General features: G+C 42.9%; 1 protein-coding gene across 2 annotated transcripts in view; it reads right to left on the bottom strand.

The window, feature by feature from the left end:
* The window catches only part of LOC122547913 (antizyme inhibitor 2-like), a 94,355-nt gene that overhangs the window by 24,775 nt on the left and 48,718 nt on the right, over positions 1-20,862 (bottom strand). For both annotated transcript variants that reach the window (XM_087987003.1, XM_087987004.1), the window contains exon 4: positions 9,280-9,452. In XM_087987003.1, coding sequence (XP_087843129.1) covers positions 9,280-9,452 — 173 coding nt within the window. The remainder of the gene's footprint in view (positions 1-9,279; positions 9,453-20,862) is intronic.

Below are 20,862 nucleotides of genomic sequence, written 5' to 3'. Positions count from 1 at the left end.
TCAACAGACCCAGCCAGGCTGGACCCAAACAGCAGCATGTGTCAGTGAGAACATCACTGATGTCCTGCCCTTTCTGAGGATACCTTCTCTTTAACTCTGCCAATGCACATCTTAACTGGTTTGGCAAGAGAAGAGCCCAGTCACTCATTTAGATATTGGGACAGTCCAGCAGGCAATCAAACCACTCAGTCTCATTGTGATGTGCTGTGCAACTCTACCATTACCACCAGTATTAAGCCATTCTAAAAATGCACAATCTTTCATGCATCTTCTACAACTAAACCCCCTTCTTATGCAGGCAGCACAGGCATTCTGCGAACTGCTTAGATGAGGCCCGCACTGGACAACCTCAGCTCTGACTCCACCTTGAGCAGGAAGCTGATGAACCCTCCGCTGGGAAGGCTTTCACCTCTAAAAGCTCAGAGAATTTCACCTCAGAAAGTCCTCTGAGGTGTCTAGACAACACAGTCTGGTGATCACACCATTGATATCTCTCAGCAGCTGGTCAAGGAAGGTCTCTGACAGTCAAAGACTGCCAGAGGATTCGTACCTGCTCAGCAACAGGCAGAAGACATGCTCTTGTCCTTCCCAGAAATGGCTTGGTCAAAGTACAGTGCCAGTCACAGGTAGATCAAGTGGTTTTAGCAAAGGTACTCAGTAAACCGAATGAAGACCGGAAGAGTCTATCAATGTTATCAGTGCTGTGCTGGCTCTGTCATGCATACATCTTGGTGTCTCCAGGGATTGGTTGGTGACCAGCGTGAAGACCCAGATCCAGAAGCATAGACTGCATCTGCCGATATGAACACAGACTTTCATTCCATCATGCAAGCTGTGGGTGCTCAGCATTGACAGCAAGGCAAGAGGGAGAGGATGTACCTTGATCTCACTCCAGGAGCTCCTTCCTCTTGGAGACGGAGTGATGCTAGCAGACACTCACAGTGCAGAGGAATGACAGACAGATCTCCGAGGGGCTTATTCTTTGCCACTGCACCTCCCTCTTGCTGCTGTTTCTATAGTCTATATATCAACAAGGATGAGCCTATAGACTACATATCAACAAGGATGAGACTATAACTGGCCAGGAGACTGTTAGCATGCCTAGGCCATATAGGCTGAAAGGTATAGGTGGATGACCTTTAATATCTTCCAGTCCAATAGGGTCAACCACAGAGGAAACTCCCTCCGTGCTGGTACACATGAGAGCATTCAGTGCAATTAGTCCACACCAGTAGAATTGAGGCTGGCCTTTGAACCCTGTCCTTATGTATTCTTCAAAGTGAAAAACACAATGTGCCAATATTTTGGAAATATATTCTGCAGGAAATGGCTTATTATCTTTGTAGTCTCAAGACAACTGACTAGTCTGCTTTGGATTTCCTCTTTCACCTTTGAAGGAACATTGTTGGAAATTCCTTTCACATGCATAGGTTTGACATTTTGTGGTTATCTCTCTCTGCAGACAGCTACATATTTTACATCTACAGGCATTTTTGGCTGTGCCAGCCTCTTTTAAAAACATATTTGGAATTACAAGTAAAAAATATCCCCAGCATTCAGAGTTGTGATCCATGGTCATGACAGTTGCTGAGCATTGCTTATCTCTCCAAAGTAATCAACATAGAGACTGCAGGAAGCTTCAAATGTCAGGTATCCTTAAATACTGACATTGAGGACAGCAGCCAAGGTGTTCAATTTTCATGTAGAAATCATGGAAGCTAAACACAATCAGCAGAGACTTTACTGGGGCTTAGCCTGACATATCAGCATTTACACCCATCTCATGAGTGAAAATATAGAATCAGTAATGATTCTACACATATCTGCAGTGGAGAGTACATTTTCTGTCTCAGTTTTTCAAGGCAGACCACTGGCATTCAAGGTTGGGAGATGTATTATGGGCAGTTCACAGATCCATTCACCTCCGTACAATTGTCAGCCAAGAGCAACTGCACAAGCTGCTGCATCTCACAGGTTTAACACTGCCCTGGAGAATGCTCAAGCATTTCAAATTTAGCAGTCTACACAAGATGTAAAATCTGAAGGGTTACTGATGATGCAAAAGACAAAACAAGATTTCTCAGAATTGCTGACAACGTGGTGGCAATGATTCTTGAAATGATACTCAAATCTCATAGCCAAACAGATGTAAGAGCTACATATACTTAGATCCATGCAATGTTATTGAACTGTCTTACTACTTTTCCATAATGTTCATGCAATGCACCCATGTGCGGATATCTGAAAGAAGGATCAGATGAGTGGTACATGTACTCAATCAGATGGATGTCAAGGCATTTTTTCAGCAACATGAAAGGTCAAAGACGGCGAAATAATAACAGCAAGGATCTCAGTGATTGGGCTGCTTGACTCTCTTCAACAAATGAGAAAAACTTGAACAGCCTGGGGATCTCTGGTCAATGAAGTTCACCTTACTTTGGTTGACATCCCATCCAATACTGTAGTGAAGAGTTCACTTGATAAACTATACAATGCTGCAAACAGTCTTGAGATGGAATTGCTTGAAGCCTTGTTCATTGTAGTCAGCAACACCAACTAGACCAACCTGAGGAATGTGCTCCTTAAATTCCACCAACACCTCTCCTGTCCTCCCAGTCATCCAAATATCCTTGACCATTGCTTCACAACCATAAAAGATGCCTACCGTCTATTTTCTGTCCACATTTTGGAAAATCAGAACACAATGCTATGCTCTTCCTCCTGGCTTACAAGCATAAATTGAAGCCTGAGGACACAGTCCAGAGAGTATTGCAGTACAAGTCTGAGGAAACAGAAGGGCTACTATGGGACTGCCACCAACATTGGATGCACCTGTTCCTATTAGATTGACATTAGTTTGGCCTTCTTCAGGGTGAACCCTCAGAAAGTGACCAGCCCAGATGAGGTCCCAGCAGTGCACTCAGGTCTTGTATGACCACTGGCTGGAGTATTCGCAGACATCTTCAACCTTTCCTTAATATGATCCTTTGTAAGTCCCCACCTGCTTCAAGTAGACAACTGTAATCCCAGTGCCAAGGAAAAATTGTACAGCATGTCTCAATTACTCCCTGAATATTGCTCTGACATCCTTAATTATGGAGTGTTTTGAGATGTTGATCATGGCTCACATCAACTCCAGCCTCCCAGATGACCTTGATCCTTCGCAATTTACCTATAGCTGCAACAGGTCCACGGTAGACATTATCTCCCTGCCCTTACACTCATCCCTGGAACATCTGGGGAACAAGGATACCTACGTCAAGCTCCTACTTATTGACTACAACGCCATGATCTATACCATAATTCTAAACAAACTCACTTCCAAACCTCCCCCAGTAACTGGATTCTCAACTTCCTGCCCAACAGACCTCAGTCAATAAGAATAGGTGACAACACCTCCTCCCAAATATTCTTCAACACCGGTATCCTGCAAGACTGTGTACTCAGCTCTTTACTATTCCCCTTATGGACACGTGACTGTATGGGCAAATTCTGCACCAACTCCGTTTACAAGTTTGCTGACAACATCACTGTTGTAGGTTGGATCTAAAACATCGAGGAGACCAAGTACAGGAGGTAGTTAGAGTTCTTAACAGCTTTGTGAAAAAACACCAATTTCTCCATCAATGTCTGTAAAATAAGGGAGCTGGTCACTGACTTCAGGAAGTGGAGTGGAGGGCATGCCTCTGTGTGCATCAATGGTGCTGAGGTGAAGATGGTTAAGAGCATCAAGTTCCTGGGAGAAACCATCACCAACTATCTGTCTTTGTCCACCCACGTTGACACTATAATCCAGAAAGCACAGCAATATCTCTACTTCCTCAGGAGTCTAAGGAAATTCGCAGGTACATAAAGACTCTTATAAATTTTTATAGGTACACTATAGAAAGTATCCTGCCTGAAAATGTCACAGTGTGGTATGGCAACTCCTCTTCCCTAGACTGAAAGAAACTACAGAGAGTTGTTTCAATCCATCACACAAACCAGTCTCCCATCCACTGACTTCATCTATACTTCCCACTACATTGCTAAACCAAACAGCATAATCAAAGGTCCCTCCGCGTCCACTTATATGTTCTTCAACCCTCTTCCATCAGGCAGAAAATATAAAAGCTTGTGTACACATTTGAAAAGATACAAGAACGGCTTCCTCTCCACTGTTATCTAACTTTTGAATGGACATCTTTAATGTTAAGTTGCAGGCATAGAGTCAAAGAGATGCACAGCATGGATAACTCATCCACGCTGACCAGATATCCTAACTCACTCTGCTCCCATTTGCCAGCACTTAGCCCCTATCCTTCTAAACCCTTCCTATTCATTTACCCATGCAGACGCCTTTTAAATGATGTAATTGCCTCCATCACTTCCTCTGGCAGCCCATTCCATACGTGCACCACCCTCTGCATGAAAAAGTTGCCCCTTAGGTCCCATTTATATCTTTCCCCTCTCACTCTAAACCTCTGCCCTCATCCAGGGAAAAGACTTTGTTTATTTATCCCATCCATGTCCCTCATGACTTTATAAACCTCTATAAGGTCTCCCCTCAGCCTCCGACATTCCAGGGAAAACAGCCCTAGCCTATTCAACCTCTCCCTTTAGCTCAAGTCGTCCAACCATGGCAACAACCTTGTAAATCTTTTCTGAACCCTTTCGAGTTTCATAACATCCTTCCTATAGGAAGGAGACCAAAATTGCACACAATATTTCCAAAAGTGGCCTAACCAATGTCCACAACATGATATCCCAATTCCTGTACTCAATGCTCTGACCAATAAAGGAAAGCATACCAAACACCTTCTTCACTATCCTATCTACCTGTGACTCTACTTTCAAGGAGCTATGAACCTGCACTCCAAGGTCTCTTTGTTCAGCAACACTCCCGAGGACCTTACCATTAAGTGTATACGTCCTGCTAAGAGTTGCTTTTCCAAGATGCAGCACCTCGCATTCATTTGAATTAAACTCCATCTGCCACTTCTCAGCCCATTGGTCCATCTGGTCAAGATCCTGTTGTAATCAGAGGTAACCTTCTTTGCTGTCCACTACACCTCCAATTATGGCGTCATTTGCAAACTTACTAACTATACCTCTTACTCGCATCCAAATCACTTATATAAATGATGAAAAGTAGTGGACATTAGCACCGGTCCTTTTGGCACTCCACTGGTCACAGATCTCCAGTCTGAAAAACAACCCTCCACCACCATCCTCTATGTTCTACCTTTGAGCCAGTTCTGTATCCAAATAGCTAGTTCTCCCTGTATTCCATGTGATCTAACCTTGCTAACCAGTCTCCCATGAGGAAACTTGTTGAATGCCTTAATGACATCTATCTAGATCACGTCCACTGTGTTATTGCTTCAAAAAACTCAATCAAGTTCATTTGACATGATTTCCCACGCACAAGCCATTCTGATTATCCCTAACATTCCTTACCTTTCCAAACACATGTAAATCCTGTCCCTCAGTTTCCCTCCAACAACTTGCCCACTGCCAATGTCAGACTCACCGGTCTATAATTCCCTGGCTTTTCCTTACCACATTTCTTAAATAGTGGCACCACATTAGCCAACCTCCTGTCTTCCAGCACCTCACCTGTGACCATCGTAGATACAAATATCTCAGCAAGGGGCCCATCAATCACTTCTCTAGCTTTCCACAGAGTTCTAGGGTACACCTGATCAGGTCCCGTGGATTTATCCACTTTTACGCATTTTAAGATATCCAGCACCTCCTCATCTGTATTATGGACATTTTTCAAGGTGTCACCATCTATATCCCCATATTCCATATCTTCTGCAATAAACATTGATGCAGAACACAGCGTGACCACCCCTGTATCCACGGGTCCGGTTACTGCGGTTTCAGTTACACACAGTTTATCATGGCCCGAACATATAAAATGGAACATTCCAGAACCAGGGACCAGGAGGCTGCCGGGAAGGTACGTTTCCCATTTAAATGAATAGGTTCGCACTTATCCGCGATTTTGGGCTTCTGCATTAGGTCCTGGATACGGGAGGGACTGCTGTACTCGTTTAGTATCTTCCCATCTCCTGTGGCTGCCCTTGCTGATCTTTGAGGGGCCCTAATCTCTCCCTAGTTACCCCCTTGTCTTTAATGTATTTATAAAATCCCTATGGATTCTTCTTAACTCCAGTTGCCAAAGCTATCTCGTCTCCTTTTTGCCCTCCTGATTTCCCTCAAGTATACTTCTACTGTCTTTATACTGTAAGGATTCACTCGATCTCTCCTGTCTATACCTGACATATGCTTTCTTATTCTTAGCCAAAACCTCAATTTCTCTAGTCATCTAGCATTCCCTACACCTACCAGCCTTATCTTTCACCCTAACAGGAATATACTGTCTCTGAACTCTCATTATCTTTATTTTTGAAGGCTTCCCATTTTCCAGCCATCACTTTACCTGCAAACATCTGTCCCAATCAGCTTTTGAAAGTTCTTGCCTAATACCATCAAAATTAGCCAACTCCAATTTAGAAGTTCAGCACTTAGATCTGGTCTATCCTTTACCATCACTATTTTAAAACTAAGAGAATTACGGTTGCTGGCCCCAAAGTGCTCCTTCACTGACAACTCAGTCACCTGCTCTGCCTTATTTCCCAAGAGTAGGTCAGGTTTTGCACATTCCCTAATAGGTACAGCCACATACTGAATCAGAAAATTTTCTTGTACACACTTAACAAATTTTGATATCTCTCTCTGCACCTTCCCATTGGCTCTAACATTGTATCCTGTACTCTGTTCGGTGAACCTGTTGGACTTGTACATTGTGATCTGCCTGTAAAGCATGTAAGACAAAACTTTTCACTGTACTTCAGTACAAGTGACAGTAATAAATCAAATTAAATCAGTTGTGACCTTGACATCCTTCACTCGTTTTGGTCTCCCTGTAATATATTGCAAAGTTCAGCAATGATGGGACGGGGTATTCTTTACCTTGACCTGCACTAGACAATTGAAGAAAATGACAATGGGGCTTATAGATTTGGGATGACCTCATTCTCCTCTGCTTCCTCGGTGGATCTTCATTTGCTGTTTCTTCCTCTGCTGCTGGTTGCTATTCTTGCTGGATTGCTGGCTCTAATATGTGGGTCTTTTTCAGTCTGGAAAAATGTTGTGACTGGTGTGCCATAGAGATTAGATTACTTCCAGTGTGGAAACAGCCCCTTCGGCCCAACAAGTCCACACCGCCCCACCGAAGCGCAACCCACCCATACCCCTACATTTATCCTTTACCTAACACAACGGGCAATTTAGCATGGCCAATTCACCTGACCTGCACATCTTTGGACTGTGGGAGGAAACCGGAGCACCCTCACGCAGACACGGGGAGAATGTGCAAACTCCACACAGTCAGTCGCCTGAGGCAGGAATTGAACCCGGGTCTCTGACACTGTGAGGCAGCAGTGCTAACCACTGTGCCACCGTGCCGCCCATTGAGATCTGTGCTGGGATCTCAACTCTTTACAATTCATGTCAAAAGTTTGGATGAAGGGACCAAAGTATGGTAGCTAAATTTGGTGATGACATAAAGATAGGTGGGAAATTGTGTTGTGAAGAAGACATAAGGAGCCTAGAAAGGGATATAGCTAAGTTAAGTGATTGGGCGAAGATCTGCCAAATGGACTACAATGTAGGAGAATGTGAAATTGCCAATTTTTTCAGAAAGAATAAAAGAAGAAGCATATTACATAAATCATGAGAGGTTGCAAAACTTGAAATGCAGAGAGATCTGGGTATCTTGGTGTATGAATCACAGAAGGTTAATATGCAGTTCAAGCAAAGAATGAGGAAAGGTGTGTTATGTTTTATTGCAAGGATTAGTGAATGTAACAGTAGGTTATGCTTCAATTGTACAGAGCATTGATGAGACTGCATCTCGAGTATTGCATAAAGTACTGATCACTGTACATAAAAGAGTGATCTTAATTCACTGGAAGCAGTTCAGAGAAGGTTTCTGAGACTCATACCTGGAACGAATGAAATGGGAACAGAAAGTGCTGGAGAAACTTAGCAGGTCTGGCAGCATCTGTGTAGAGAAAGCAAGTTAATATTTTGAATCAGGTGACCATTCTGCAGAAATGAAAATGAATGGATTGGCTCATAAAGAAAGGGTCCACATACTAGGCCTCTATCCTCTGGGGTTCAGAAGAGTCAAACTTGATTTAAATGAAACTTATATGACCCTGAAAGAATTTGACTGGGTGGATGTAGAAGGAATGGTTTCTCTTGTGGGAGAATTTAGAACATTGCCATTTGTTTGAAGTACATCCATTGTATTAGCCACAGACTGCCAGCACATTCTGCAAGTCTGCCAGTGAGTGATCCCGGTGTCACACAGAAATGTGTCCATCTCCTGTCTGACTGTTTAGTACTCCCCAAAGTCACAAGCTGCTTTCGTTTCCATCTGTTCCAAAAAGCTCCAATCCACAGAGAGAGGCTGGGAGCCTGTAACTGAGCGCTAAAGACCTCGTGCACCAATACGTAAAGACCTACATAGAGATTGTCAGCCCATAGGCTTGTGCTGATGCCAGTGTGCTCTAAGAAAATAATGTGAAGTGGATAGTCTGGCAACTTTCAAATAAGCACTGAAGTTGTGAGTGCTAAGAAAACACAGCAGGCATAATGAGGTGGTGAGACTGATGGTTTGCGAATGCAACTTGCATGGATGTAGATTCAAGGAAGATGATGGCCATAGAGCATGCAGCAGTGTAGTTCAGTAGAAGTTCATGATAGCCAAGGCAAGCATTCTACAAACTGGAGTCACTAGGTACCCGTCCCAAATTATCTATTGAGCATTTGCACCGGTGATTCCTTAGTGGAAGAGAGAAGGATTGGAAGTGAGGCCTGAATAAGGTGGGATTTTAATGATTTGTTCGTGGAAGAGAGAAGGATTGGAAGTGAGGCCTGAATAAGGTGGGATTTTAATGATTCCTTAGTGAAAGAGAGGAGGATTGGAAGTGAGGCCTGAATAAGGTGGGATTTTAATGAGGTGCAGATGTATGGAAATATTTTCCCACCTTTCATATCACTGATCAGGCCACAACAGAGAGGAAAGCTTCACTAATAGTTACTGTTTACTGACTCAAGGTGTTGCAGCGATTTATAAATAAGAATGATTACAATGCATTTACCATGTTCTGCACAAAGACCAGAGAAGCTATGCAAGAACAGGCATATATCAGAGAACTATACTGAAATTGCTGAGTTTAACATGCAATTCAGGCAAAGAGAGAGATGCTGCCTACTTACTTGGCAGTTGGATGGATCATTGCAACTTTGAGCAGTTCGTCTTTGTTATCAAATGTCATCATCTGCACTCCACGGCTGACAGCATATTTAATATGAGAGACCTCCTTGCAGGGATTTGCATAAATGATTCTCTCTGCCGGTACACCAATATCTAGTATTGTCGCAATTTCATTCTGGTTGGGAAAGAAAAGCAAGTTAGTTTACATAGTAAGCAGTGTTGTTCCAAGTTTTGAATGTGCATTTGCCACATACTAGAGCCATGGAAAATAATTTGAAAGGGATGTGGAAACCGTAGACTCAGCACTCAGAATACGGTAATCTAAATGAGTGGCCACATGGGGCCTCGGAGTCATGTACCATACAACACCTCAGGGTCTGCTTTACTGTGGTAATTCCTTTTGATGAAATGTAATGAAAGGGATGTGATGTGAAGCAAGTATTGGAGATGGTATGTAATCGATTGTTCTTCTGCATTATATATCCACCACACACTTAGACCCATGACTTTAGGGAATGGTTGAAAGTTTCCTGGAAAAAAGCTCATGCTTTGCACAGGACTCTTTGTAAGGAAAAAGTCAGCAAATTAAAAATAACCAGGCAGCATCTTTAAGAAAACAATTTCAACTTAGAAAGCCAATCAGGCAACAATCTTTTTTTTGATTGGTAAGTTTATCCAGGGTTAAACAACAACCTTTGCCATTATGATAACTGTAGTGATTGTAACAAGGTGAGTCAGGTGGATTTCATAGAATGAGTTCCCTCAATTTGGGCTGTTAATCTGGTCCATCAAGGAGCCCTGTCTGATAGATAAAATCAGAAGTGTTAAAGGTTCTGTTCACTCTGAAAGCTGTCTCTAAGGAAGCTGGATCAGTGTCAAGGACTCTCCACATGTAAATGAAGAGTGACTTGGTGACAGGATACCAGCCTCTGCGGAGTTATTTCAATAAATGTCTTTAATAATTTCAACAATAGATGTGAACTTTTGTTTTTAATTCATTCATGAGATGTGAATGGTGGTAGCTAGGTAGCACTTATTGACATCTCTAATTGCAGTGAAGAAGGTGGTGGTGAGCTGCCTTCTTAAACTGCTGCATTCTTCGCGGTGTTGGCACACACTATTCATACTAGTAAGAAGAACACTGCAGGATTTTGACCCACTCACAGAGAAAGAACAGCAATGTACTTCTAAGTCAGGATGGTGTGTGGCTTGGAGGGCAACTTGGAGACAGTAGTGTTCATAAACTTGTTGTCCTTGCCTGTATCGATGATACAGGTTGTGAGTTTGGATACTGCTAACTCACCTAGCTTTTCCTAATCTATACATTCTTGTAGACTGTCAGATTGTGAGATTTAGACTTTGTCTGCAAGTCAGGCTAATTAAAAGTAACAGTGAAAATTTTATTTGATTAAAGCATCTCAAACTTACACCCTCTAGATAGAAAAGAAAGTAAAATTCTGAATCTTCACTGACTGTTTTAATTATAAAACTGAACCAAGAATCATTGTATTACATATCCACGCAGTTTCAACCATCAATATAAATTATAGTCTATCTCTTGATGAGCTGAGGTGAACTGATGATTTGTTGGATTTGCTGCAGTTGAGGTCACTCCATCAAACATTACCTCCTTGAAGACAGGGGATTTCCCATAACCTGGCAGATTGTGTTACACCAAAGATCACAGAGTCATTTCCAGGGTGACCATGTTCATTCCTGGGCAAATTTGGGAGTACTCTTTGAAACCCCTGCATTGAGAACTCCAGCATGGATAGAAGGATACCTCAGGACAGCTGGTCTGAATGGTAGGGATGTGCTCATAAATCGTTTTTCCACTCCTTACAGGATGGCAGCATTTGTGCTCTCATACCAGCCACTCCACAGTGCCTTTGTTGTTTGCCAACCAACCAGTATAGACTGCAGCCAGTCACCTGAGGTGGTGTAACAAATACATTATACTACAGAAAAGAGACTCATTAACTTTTGACAGGACAGAAAATCCTGTGCCACACCATTATTTACATCTGGTCTTGGCATTATGACAATTTTCACAAGAACCAACATAAAAACACTCCAAGTTCTGATGATTCACTTTTCCACGAATAAGTCACAGAGTCATAGTGTCATAGAGATGTACAGCATGCAAACAGACCCTTCAGTCCTACCTGTCCACAACGACCAGATATCCCAACCCAATCCAGTCCCACCTGCCAGCACCCGGACTATATACCTCCAAACCCTTCCTATTCATATACCCATCCAAATGCATCTTAAATGTTGCAATTGTACCAGCCTCCACCACATCCTCTGGCAGCTCATTCCATACACGTACCATCCTCTGTGTGAAAACGTTGCCCCTTACGTCTCTTTCATATCTTTCCCCTCTCACCCTAAACCTATGGCCTCTAGTTCCGGACTCCCCAATCCCAGGGAAAAGACTTTGTCTATTTATCCTATCCATGCCCCTCATAATTTTGTAAACCTCTATAAGGTCACACCTCAGTCTCCGACGCTCCAGGGAAAACAGCCACAGTCTGTTCAGCCTCTCCCTATAGCTCAAATCCTCCAACCCTGGCAACATCCTTGGAAATCTTTTTTGAACCCTTTCAAGTTTCACAACATCTTTCCAATAGGAAGGAGACCAGAGGTGCACGCAATATTCCAATAGTGGCCTAACCAATGTCCTATACAGCCGCAACATGACCTCCCAACTCCTGTAATCAATACTCTGACCAATAAAAGAAAGCATACCAAACAGCTTCTTCACTATCCTATCTACCTGTGACTCCACTTTCAAGGAGCTAAGGAGCTGCACTCCAAGATCTCTTTGATAGCAACACTTCCATTGACCTTACCATGAAGCGTATACGTCCTGCTAAGATTTGCTTTCCCAAAATGCAACACCTCGCATTTATCTGAATTGAACTCCATCTGCCACTTCTCAGCCCATTTGGTCAAGATCCTGTTGTAATCTGAGGTAACCTTCTTCGCTGTCCACTACACCTCCAATCTTGGCGTCATCTGCAAACTTAATAACTGTACCTCTTATGCACGCATCCAAATCATTTATGTAAATGACAAAAAGTAAGGACTCAGCACCGATCCTTGTGGCACTCCACTGGTCACAGGCCTCCAGTCTGAAAACAAACCTCCACCACCACCCACTGTCTTCTACCTTTCAGCCAGTTCTGTATCCAAATGGCTAGTTCTCCCTGTATTCCGTGAGATCTAATCTTGCTAATCAGTCTCCCATTGGGAACCTTGTCGAACGCATTACTGAAGTCTATATAGAACACATCTACCACTCTGCCCTCATCAATCCTCTTTGTTCCTTCTTCAAAAAACTCAATCAAGCTTGAGAAACATGAACAGTGGACAGTGATCTTTAAGGACTTCAGAAAGGCGTTCGACAAGGTTCCGCATGGTAAAATGGTTAGCAAGATGAGATCTCATGTAATACAGGGAGAACTAACCATTTGGATACAGAACTGGCTCGAAGGTAGTGGAGGACTGTGACCAGTGGTGTGCCACAAGGATTGGTGCTGGGTCCACTGCTTATCGTCAATTATATGAAGGATTTCGATGTGAACACTCACTAACTTATAGTTAGTAAGTTTGCAGGTAACACAAAAATTAGAGGTGCAGTGGACAGTGAAGAAGGTTACCTCAGTGTACAATGGGATCTTGATCAGATGGGTCAATGAGCTGAGAGGTAGCAGATGGAGTTTAGTTTCGATAAAAGTGATGCGCTGCATTTTGGAAAGGCAAATCAGAGTGATTTCCACATTTAAAGGAGAATGTTGCTGAACAAAGAGACTTTGCAGGTTCATAGGTCCTTGAAAGTGGATTCGCAGGTGGATAGGATAGTGAAGAAGGCATTTGATATGCTTTCCTTTATTGATCAGAGCATTGAGTATAGGAGTTGGGAGGGCATGTTGCAGCTGTACAGGACATAGGTTAGGCCACTTTTGGAACAGTGTGTGCAATTTTGGTCTCCCTCCTATTGGAAGGATGTTGCGAAACTTGGAAGGGTTTAGAAAAGATTTACAAGGATGTTGCCAGGGTTGGAGGATTTGAGCTATAGGAGGAGACTGAATAGGCTGTGACCATTTTCCCTGGCATGCCAGAGGCTGAGGGGTGACCTTATTGAGTTTTATAAAATCATGAGGGGCATGGATAGGATAAATAGACACAGCCTTTTCTCTGGGGTGGGGGAGTAGAGAACTAGAGGGTTTAGGGTGAGAGGGGAAAGATATAAAAGGGACCTAAGGGCCAACTTTTTTTTTTACACAAAAGGTGGTGCATGTATGGAGTGAACTGCCAGAGGAGGTGGTGGAGGCTGGTACAATTACAGCATTTAAAAGGGATCTGCATGGATATATGAAAAGGGTTTTGAGGGATATGGATGAAGTGCTGGCAAATTGAACTAGATTAGGTTTAGATATCTGATCGGCGTGGACGAATTGAACCGAAGGATCTATTTCTGTGCTGTACATCTCTATGACTCGATGACATGGGTATCGCTGGCTAGCAAGCATTTTCAGCCCATTCCAATGGAATGCCCTTGAGAGATATGCTCTTTGATGTTCTGGTCAATGATATCCTTTTAGTGACACCTCCTCCAAAATGAGGAAGTCAGATCCATTAGTGCTGCTTTCCATTTCTCTACTTGTGAAGGCTTGAATTCAGACAAGAGATGTAATTTTAGTAACATTAAAAATGTCAGAAATATCCTGATAGGAACAGAAGTCCATCTCTAGTAAACATTTAACTTCGCATTTCATATAAACTTCTTCACCTCCCTACTTCCAAGATTTATATGGCAGGCAAGGCACTTCTGTGTTAGAATATTTTCACAACACAAGGATAGTTTATTTTCAAATAGAACATATAATCTGAAACATAGCAGCAGGTTAGCCATTACACAATTGTACAAGAGGATCCAATACATTCATTCAACTCCAATGGATGACGTGAAACTGCAAAAAAACCCTCATGGTTCACTAATGACCATTAAGGAAGGAAATCTGTTATCAGCGCCTGGTCTGGCCTACATGTGACTCCCAATCGACAGTAATGTCATTGACTGTTAATTGCTCTCTGAAATGGGCTTGGAAGTCACTTATACTGTTTAGCAGTTGATATAAAAAAAGGAACCAGTCAGACAACCTGGCATTGACTAAAGCACCAAAAATGACAATTTCAAACACAGCCCTGTTGACCCTACAAAGTCTTCCTTACTAATATTTCGGGGCTTGTCACAAAATTGGGTGATCTGACTACCAGTGTAGTTAATCCATAGCTTGACATAGTCACACTCACTGAATCACACAGATTACACCATCATCATTTGGTGGTATGTCCTGTTGCAGGCTGCACAGTGGTATGCAGTGAGGAGGAAGTTGCCCTCAGAGTCCTCAACATTGACTCCGGACTTCATGAAGTCTCATGACACCAGAACAAAGTTCTGAGTGTTACCACATTCCGCTACACATTCCAGCCCTCCCCGGTCGATACATCCTGCTCTATGCTGAACTCACTTGGAGGAAGCTCTGAGGGTTGGAAGAGTACAGAATGTACCTTGGGTGTGGGCCTTCAAAGTCCATCATCAAGAGCGGCAGCACAACTGACCAAGCTGGTCAAGTCCTACTGGACATAGTTGCTAGGTTGGGTCTGAGGCAGGGGGTGAGTGAACAACATACCTTATCCTCACCAAACTGATTGCGACAGATGCATTTGTCCATATTGATACTGAAAAGAGAGACCGCTGTACAGTCCTTGTGGAGATGAAGTCTTAGCTTCACATTCAGAATATCCTCAATGGGAGGCACTATCGCCATATTAAACGGGACTTCGAATAGGTGTCGTCACATGCGAAGGTGATGGCCTAGTGGTATTATCACTAGACCATTAACTCAGAGACTCGGTAATAGAGTCATAGAGTTATATTGCATGGAAACAGACCCTTCGGTCCAACCTATCCATGCGGACCAGATAGCCCAACCCAATCTAGTCCCACCTGCCAGCACCCGGCCCATATCCCTCCAAATCCTTCCTGTTCATATACCCACCCAAAAGGCCTCTTAAATGTTGCAATTGTACCGGCCTCCACCACTTCCTATGGCAAGTCATTCCACAGACCTCTGTGTGAAAACGTTGCCCCTTAGGTCTCATTTATATCTTTCCCCTCTCACCTCAAATCTGTGCCCTCTAGTACTGGACTCTCCAACCCCAGTGAAAAGACTTTGTCTATTTACCCTATCCATGCCCCTCATAATTTTGTACATCTCTATAAGGTCACCCCTCAGCCTCCAGCACTCTAGGGAAAATAGCCCCAGCCTGTTCAGCCTCTCCCTATAGCTCAAATCCTCCAACCCTGGCAACATCCTTGGAAATCTTTTTCTGAACCCTTTCAAGTTTCACAACATCTTTCCAATAGGAAGGAGACCAGAGTTGCACGCAATATTCCAATAGTGGCCTAACCAATGTCCTGTACAGCCGCAACATGGCCTCCCAACTCCTGTTCTCAATACTCTGACCAGTAAAGGAAAGCATACCAAATGCCTTCTTCACTATACTATCTACCTGTGACTCCATTGTCAAGGAGCTATGAACCTGCACTCCAAGGTCTCTTTGTTCAACAACACTCCCTAGGACCTTACCATTAAGTCTGCTAAGATTTGCTTTCCCAAAATGCAGCACCTCGCATTTATCTGAATTGAACTCCATCTGCCAGTTCTCAGCCCATTGGCCCATATGGTCCAGATCCTGTTGTAATCTGAGGAAACCCTCTTCGCTGTCCACTACACCTCCAATTTTGGTCATCTGCAAGCTTACTAACTGTACCTCTTATGCTTGCATCCAAATCATTTATGTAAATGACAAAAAGTAGAGGACCCAGCAATGATCCTTGTGGCACTCCACTGGTCACAGGCGTCCAGTATAAAAAACAACCCTCCACCACCACCCTTTGTCTTCTACCTTTGTGCCAGTTCTGTATCCAAATGGCTAGTTCTCCCTTTATTCCATGAGATCTAACCTTGCTAATCAGTCTCCCATGTGGAACCTTGTTGAATGCCTTACTGAAGTCCATATAGATCACATCTGCCCTCATCAATCTTATTAGTTACTTCTTCAAAAAAATTCAATCAAGTTTGTGAGACATGATTTCCCACGCACAAAGCCATGTTGACTATCCCAAATCAGTCCTTGCCTTTCCAAATACATGTACATCCTGTTCCTCAGGATTCCCTCCAACAACTTGCCCACCACTGAGGTCAGGCTCACCGGTCTATAGTTCCCTGGCTTGTCTTTACCACCCTTCTTAAACAGTGGCACCACGTTTGCCAATCTTCAGTCTTCCGGCACCTCACCTGTGACTATCTATGATACAAATATCTCAGCAAGAGGCCCAGCAATCACTTCTCTAGCTTCCCACAGAGTTCTCGGATACACCTGATCAGGTCCTGGGGATTTATCCACCTTTAACCGTTTCAAGACATCCAGCACTTCCTCCTCTATAATCTGGACATTTTGCAAGATGTGACCATCTATTTCCCTACAGTCTATACCTTCATATCCTTTTCCACAGTAAATACTGATGCAAAATATTCATTTAGTAACTCTCCCATTTTCTGTGGCTCCACACAAAGGCTGCCTTACTGATCTATTCTCTCCCTCGTTATCCTTTTGTCCTTAATGTATTTGTAAAAACCCTTTGGATTCTCCTTAATTCTATTTGCCAACGCTATCTCATGTCCACTTTTTGCCCTTCTGATTTCCCTCAAGTATACTCCTACTTCCTTTATACTCTAAGGATTCACTTGATCTGTCCTGTCTATACCTGACATAAGCTTCCTTCTTTTTCTTAACCAAACCCTCAATTTATTTAGTCATCCAGCATTCCCTATACCTACCAGTCTTCCCTTTCACCCTGACAGGAATATACTTTCTCTGGATTCTTGTTATCTCATTTCTGAAGGCTTCCCATTTTCCAACCGTCCCTTTACCTGCGAACATCTGCCCCCAATCAGCATTCGAAAGTTCTTGCCTAATACCGTCAACATTGGCCTTTCTCTAGTTTAAAACTTCAACTTTTAGATCTGGTCTATCCTTTTCCATCACTGTTTCAAAACGAATAGAATTATGGTCACTGGCCCCAAAGTGCTCCCCCACTGACACCTCAGTCACCTGCTCTGCCTTATTTCCCATGAGTAGGTCAAGTTTTGCATCTTCTCTAGTAGGTACATCCACATACTGAATCAGAAAATTGTCTTGTACACACTTAAGAAATTCCTCTCCATCTAAACCTTTAACACTATGGCAGTCCCAGTCGATGTTTGGAAAGTTAAAATCCCTGACCATAACTACCCTATTATTCTTACAGATAGCTGAGATCTCCTTACAAGTTTGTTTCTCAATTTCCCTCTGACTATTCAGGGATCTATAATACAATCCCAATAAGGTGATCATCCCTTTCTTATTTTTCAGTTCCACCCAAATAACTTCCCTAGATGTATTTCCAGGAATATACTCCCTCAGCACAGCTGTAATGCTATCCCTTATCAAAAATGCCACTCCCCCTCCTCTCTTGCCTCCCTTTCTATCCTTCCTGTAGCATTTGTATCCTGGAACATTAAGATGCCAGTCCTGCCCATCCCTGAGCCTTGTTTCTGTAATTGCTATGATATCCCAGTTCCGTTTTCCTGAGTTCATCTGCCTTCCCTGTTAGGCCCCTTGCATTGAAATAAATGCAGTTTAATTTATTAGTCCTACCCTGTCCCTGCCTGCCCTGACTGTTTGATTCATTTCTGTTCTCAATTGTACCAGTCTCAGATTGATCTCTTTCCTCACTATCTCCCTGGGTTCCCCCCCCCCCCCCCCCCCAAACCTTACTAGTTTAAATCCTCCCAAGCAGTTGTAGCAAATTTCCCTTCCAATTCAGGTGCAATCCATCCTTCTTATACAGGTCACTTCCAACCCAAAAGAGATTCCAATAATCCAAAAATGTGAATCCTTCTCCCATGCACCAGCTCCTCAGCCGTGCATTCATCTGCTCTATCCTCCTATTCCTGCCCTCACTAGCTCGTAGCACTGGGAGTAATCCAGATATTACTACCCTTGAGGACCTCCTTTTTAAATTTCTGCCTAACTCTCTGTAATCTCCCTTCAGAATCTCAACCTTTTCCCTTCCTATATCGTTGGTTCCAATGTGGACAATGACCTCTTGCTGGCCCCTCTCCCCCGTGAGAACATTCTGCATCCTCTCTGAGACATCCTTGATCCTGGCACCAGGGAAACAACACTCCATTCTGCTTTTTCTCTGCTGGCCACAGAAATGTCTGTCTGTACCTCAGACTACAGAATCCCCTAACACACAATTGATCTTTTGGAAGCCGACGTACCCCTCGTTGCATTAGAGTCAGTCTCAATACCAGAAACTTGGCTGTTCATGCTACGTTCTCCTGAGAATCCATCACCCCCTACATTTTCCAAAACAGCATACCTGTTTGAAATGGGTATATCCACAAAAGACTCCTGCCCTAGGTGCTGACCTCTCTTACCCTTCCTGGAGTTAACTCATCTATGTGACTGTATCTGAGACTCGCCCCCCCTTCCTATAACTACCATCCATCACATACTATTGCTGTTGCAAATTCCTCATCGCTTCTATCTGCCTCACCAACCGATCCACTCGATCTGATAAGATTCACATCCAACAGCATTTATGGCAGATATAATCCGCAGTAACCCTTAAACTCTCTTTAAACTCCCACATCTGACAAGAAGTAAATATCACTGCAAAGGCCATTTTTGCTCCTTCACAATCTACAGACCCAGAAAATAACACAGTCTTATTCCTCTACAAAACACTGCACCAGGTTAAATTAAGAGCTATGGCTTATATTTTAAGTTTAATCAAGAGAATTATCTCCACAAACATATAATCAAGAAAGAACCCACTCACTAATACAGCCTTTCTCTTGGACAGACTTAAAACAACAATTAACTTATCTGATTCTGTGTTGTGAACTTCGACCAAACCGGTTCCTCCAAGATTAGTTGTGAAATTCACTGTTTGTTAATTGTCCCAGATGCACTCCGATGTCCAGCGACACATTAATTCAAAAACAGCAAAGGCAGTAACTGTGCAGGTTCTCGTTCTCTCTCTCTCTCTCATGCACTGTCCTCACCATGTGCTTCTTTTGTCTGCTCTTCTCCCTTTTAAGACTGCTGTTGTTTTGACTTTTGTTTCCAAAGTTCCAAAACAATGCAACAGCATATAAAACAGTAATTGCTGCTCCTGGAATTCGAGGAAATCACCTCCAGCACCTAAAATACCTCAAAAAAAGGAGCAGCTCTTACAGCCAGAAATTTTTCCCGTCCTCCATCTTGGATTACCCAGAATAAATTGAGTTGTGACACCTCATATTGTCACAATCACTTTTCTGATGGAGTCTTTAGGTCTTTAGTCCACAGGATGCATCTCTTCAACCAGTGGACATCCCCCTTCCACAAACTGCTTCTGTAGTTTGCGTAGAATTTGCAGTTTCTTCTCTCTGCTAAGCACACTGGCTGTTGTCCTTATCCAATATGTACAGGTACTCAGTATACAATACACACTCAGCTCAGGCAAAAATTTCAAAAAATTACCTCTGATTGAAATGTGATTTTTCATTATTTATACATTTTTGATCTGCACTGACTCATAACGCTCGGCAACGCTGACATAAGAACTTCAGGCTCCAGCAAAGACCGAGATTTGACTGACTAACTACTAAAGTTTGGAGCATTTGCAATCACCAACAACATGATATCATTGCAAAAAACAAATGAACTGTGGGACAGTCACCTCATCACATCCTTCTGGTTTAACCTCTTCATCCACAGAATTTGTTTCTGTTTGGTTATACTTTATACCCATATTTCTGCAGAACTGTCTATGCTGTCTGTGATGTTTGCAAGTGAATTAATGCATAATGGATTTAAAGGGGATATAAGTCTGCATATTAATAATTAACAATTCATTTTTCTATTTGTTAAAGAATAAGATTTATTTTCTTCTTTATTGATAAAGCCTGATGTGATTCGCTTTATCCTCGTCAGCAAACAACATCTTAGTTATTCAATTGGTCATGTATATATTTGTGGTAGATCATGCAATAGTGGGGCGTGATTAGCAGCACACTCTTATCCCCAGCATATTGCCAATTCACCAAGTACACTTAACCTGGACACGGCACATAGAGGATGACGGCACGGGGTGAGGGCTGAAGTTCAGACTCCACACATACTGAAGGACCCCTTATCTATAGCCAACAAGACCTAGACAATATCCAGACTTACGATGATAAAATAGTGAGTAGTACTCGTGCCAGGTCATAAAAATCTCAAATAATGAGTTTAAATGATCACCCCTTGACATTCAACGACATTACAATCACTGAATCACCGATAATCATCATCCTGGAAGTGTTGCCATTGACCAGAAGCTTAATATATTTATATGGGCCTGCTGTGGAGGTGCCGGTGTTGGACTGAGATGGACAAAGTCAGAATGTTACACAACACAGGTTATAACCCAA

This window comes from Chiloscyllium plagiosum, unplaced genomic scaffold (genome assembly GCF_037043375.1).
Source record: "Chiloscyllium plagiosum isolate Xiang-an unplaced genomic scaffold, Cpla_swu_hap1 HiC_scaffold_5, whole genome shotgun sequence".
Lineage (NCBI taxonomy): Eukaryota > Metazoa > Chordata > Chondrichthyes > Orectolobiformes > Hemiscylliidae > Chiloscyllium > Chiloscyllium plagiosum.
This window is presented reverse-complemented; position numbering and strand designations above follow the sequence as displayed.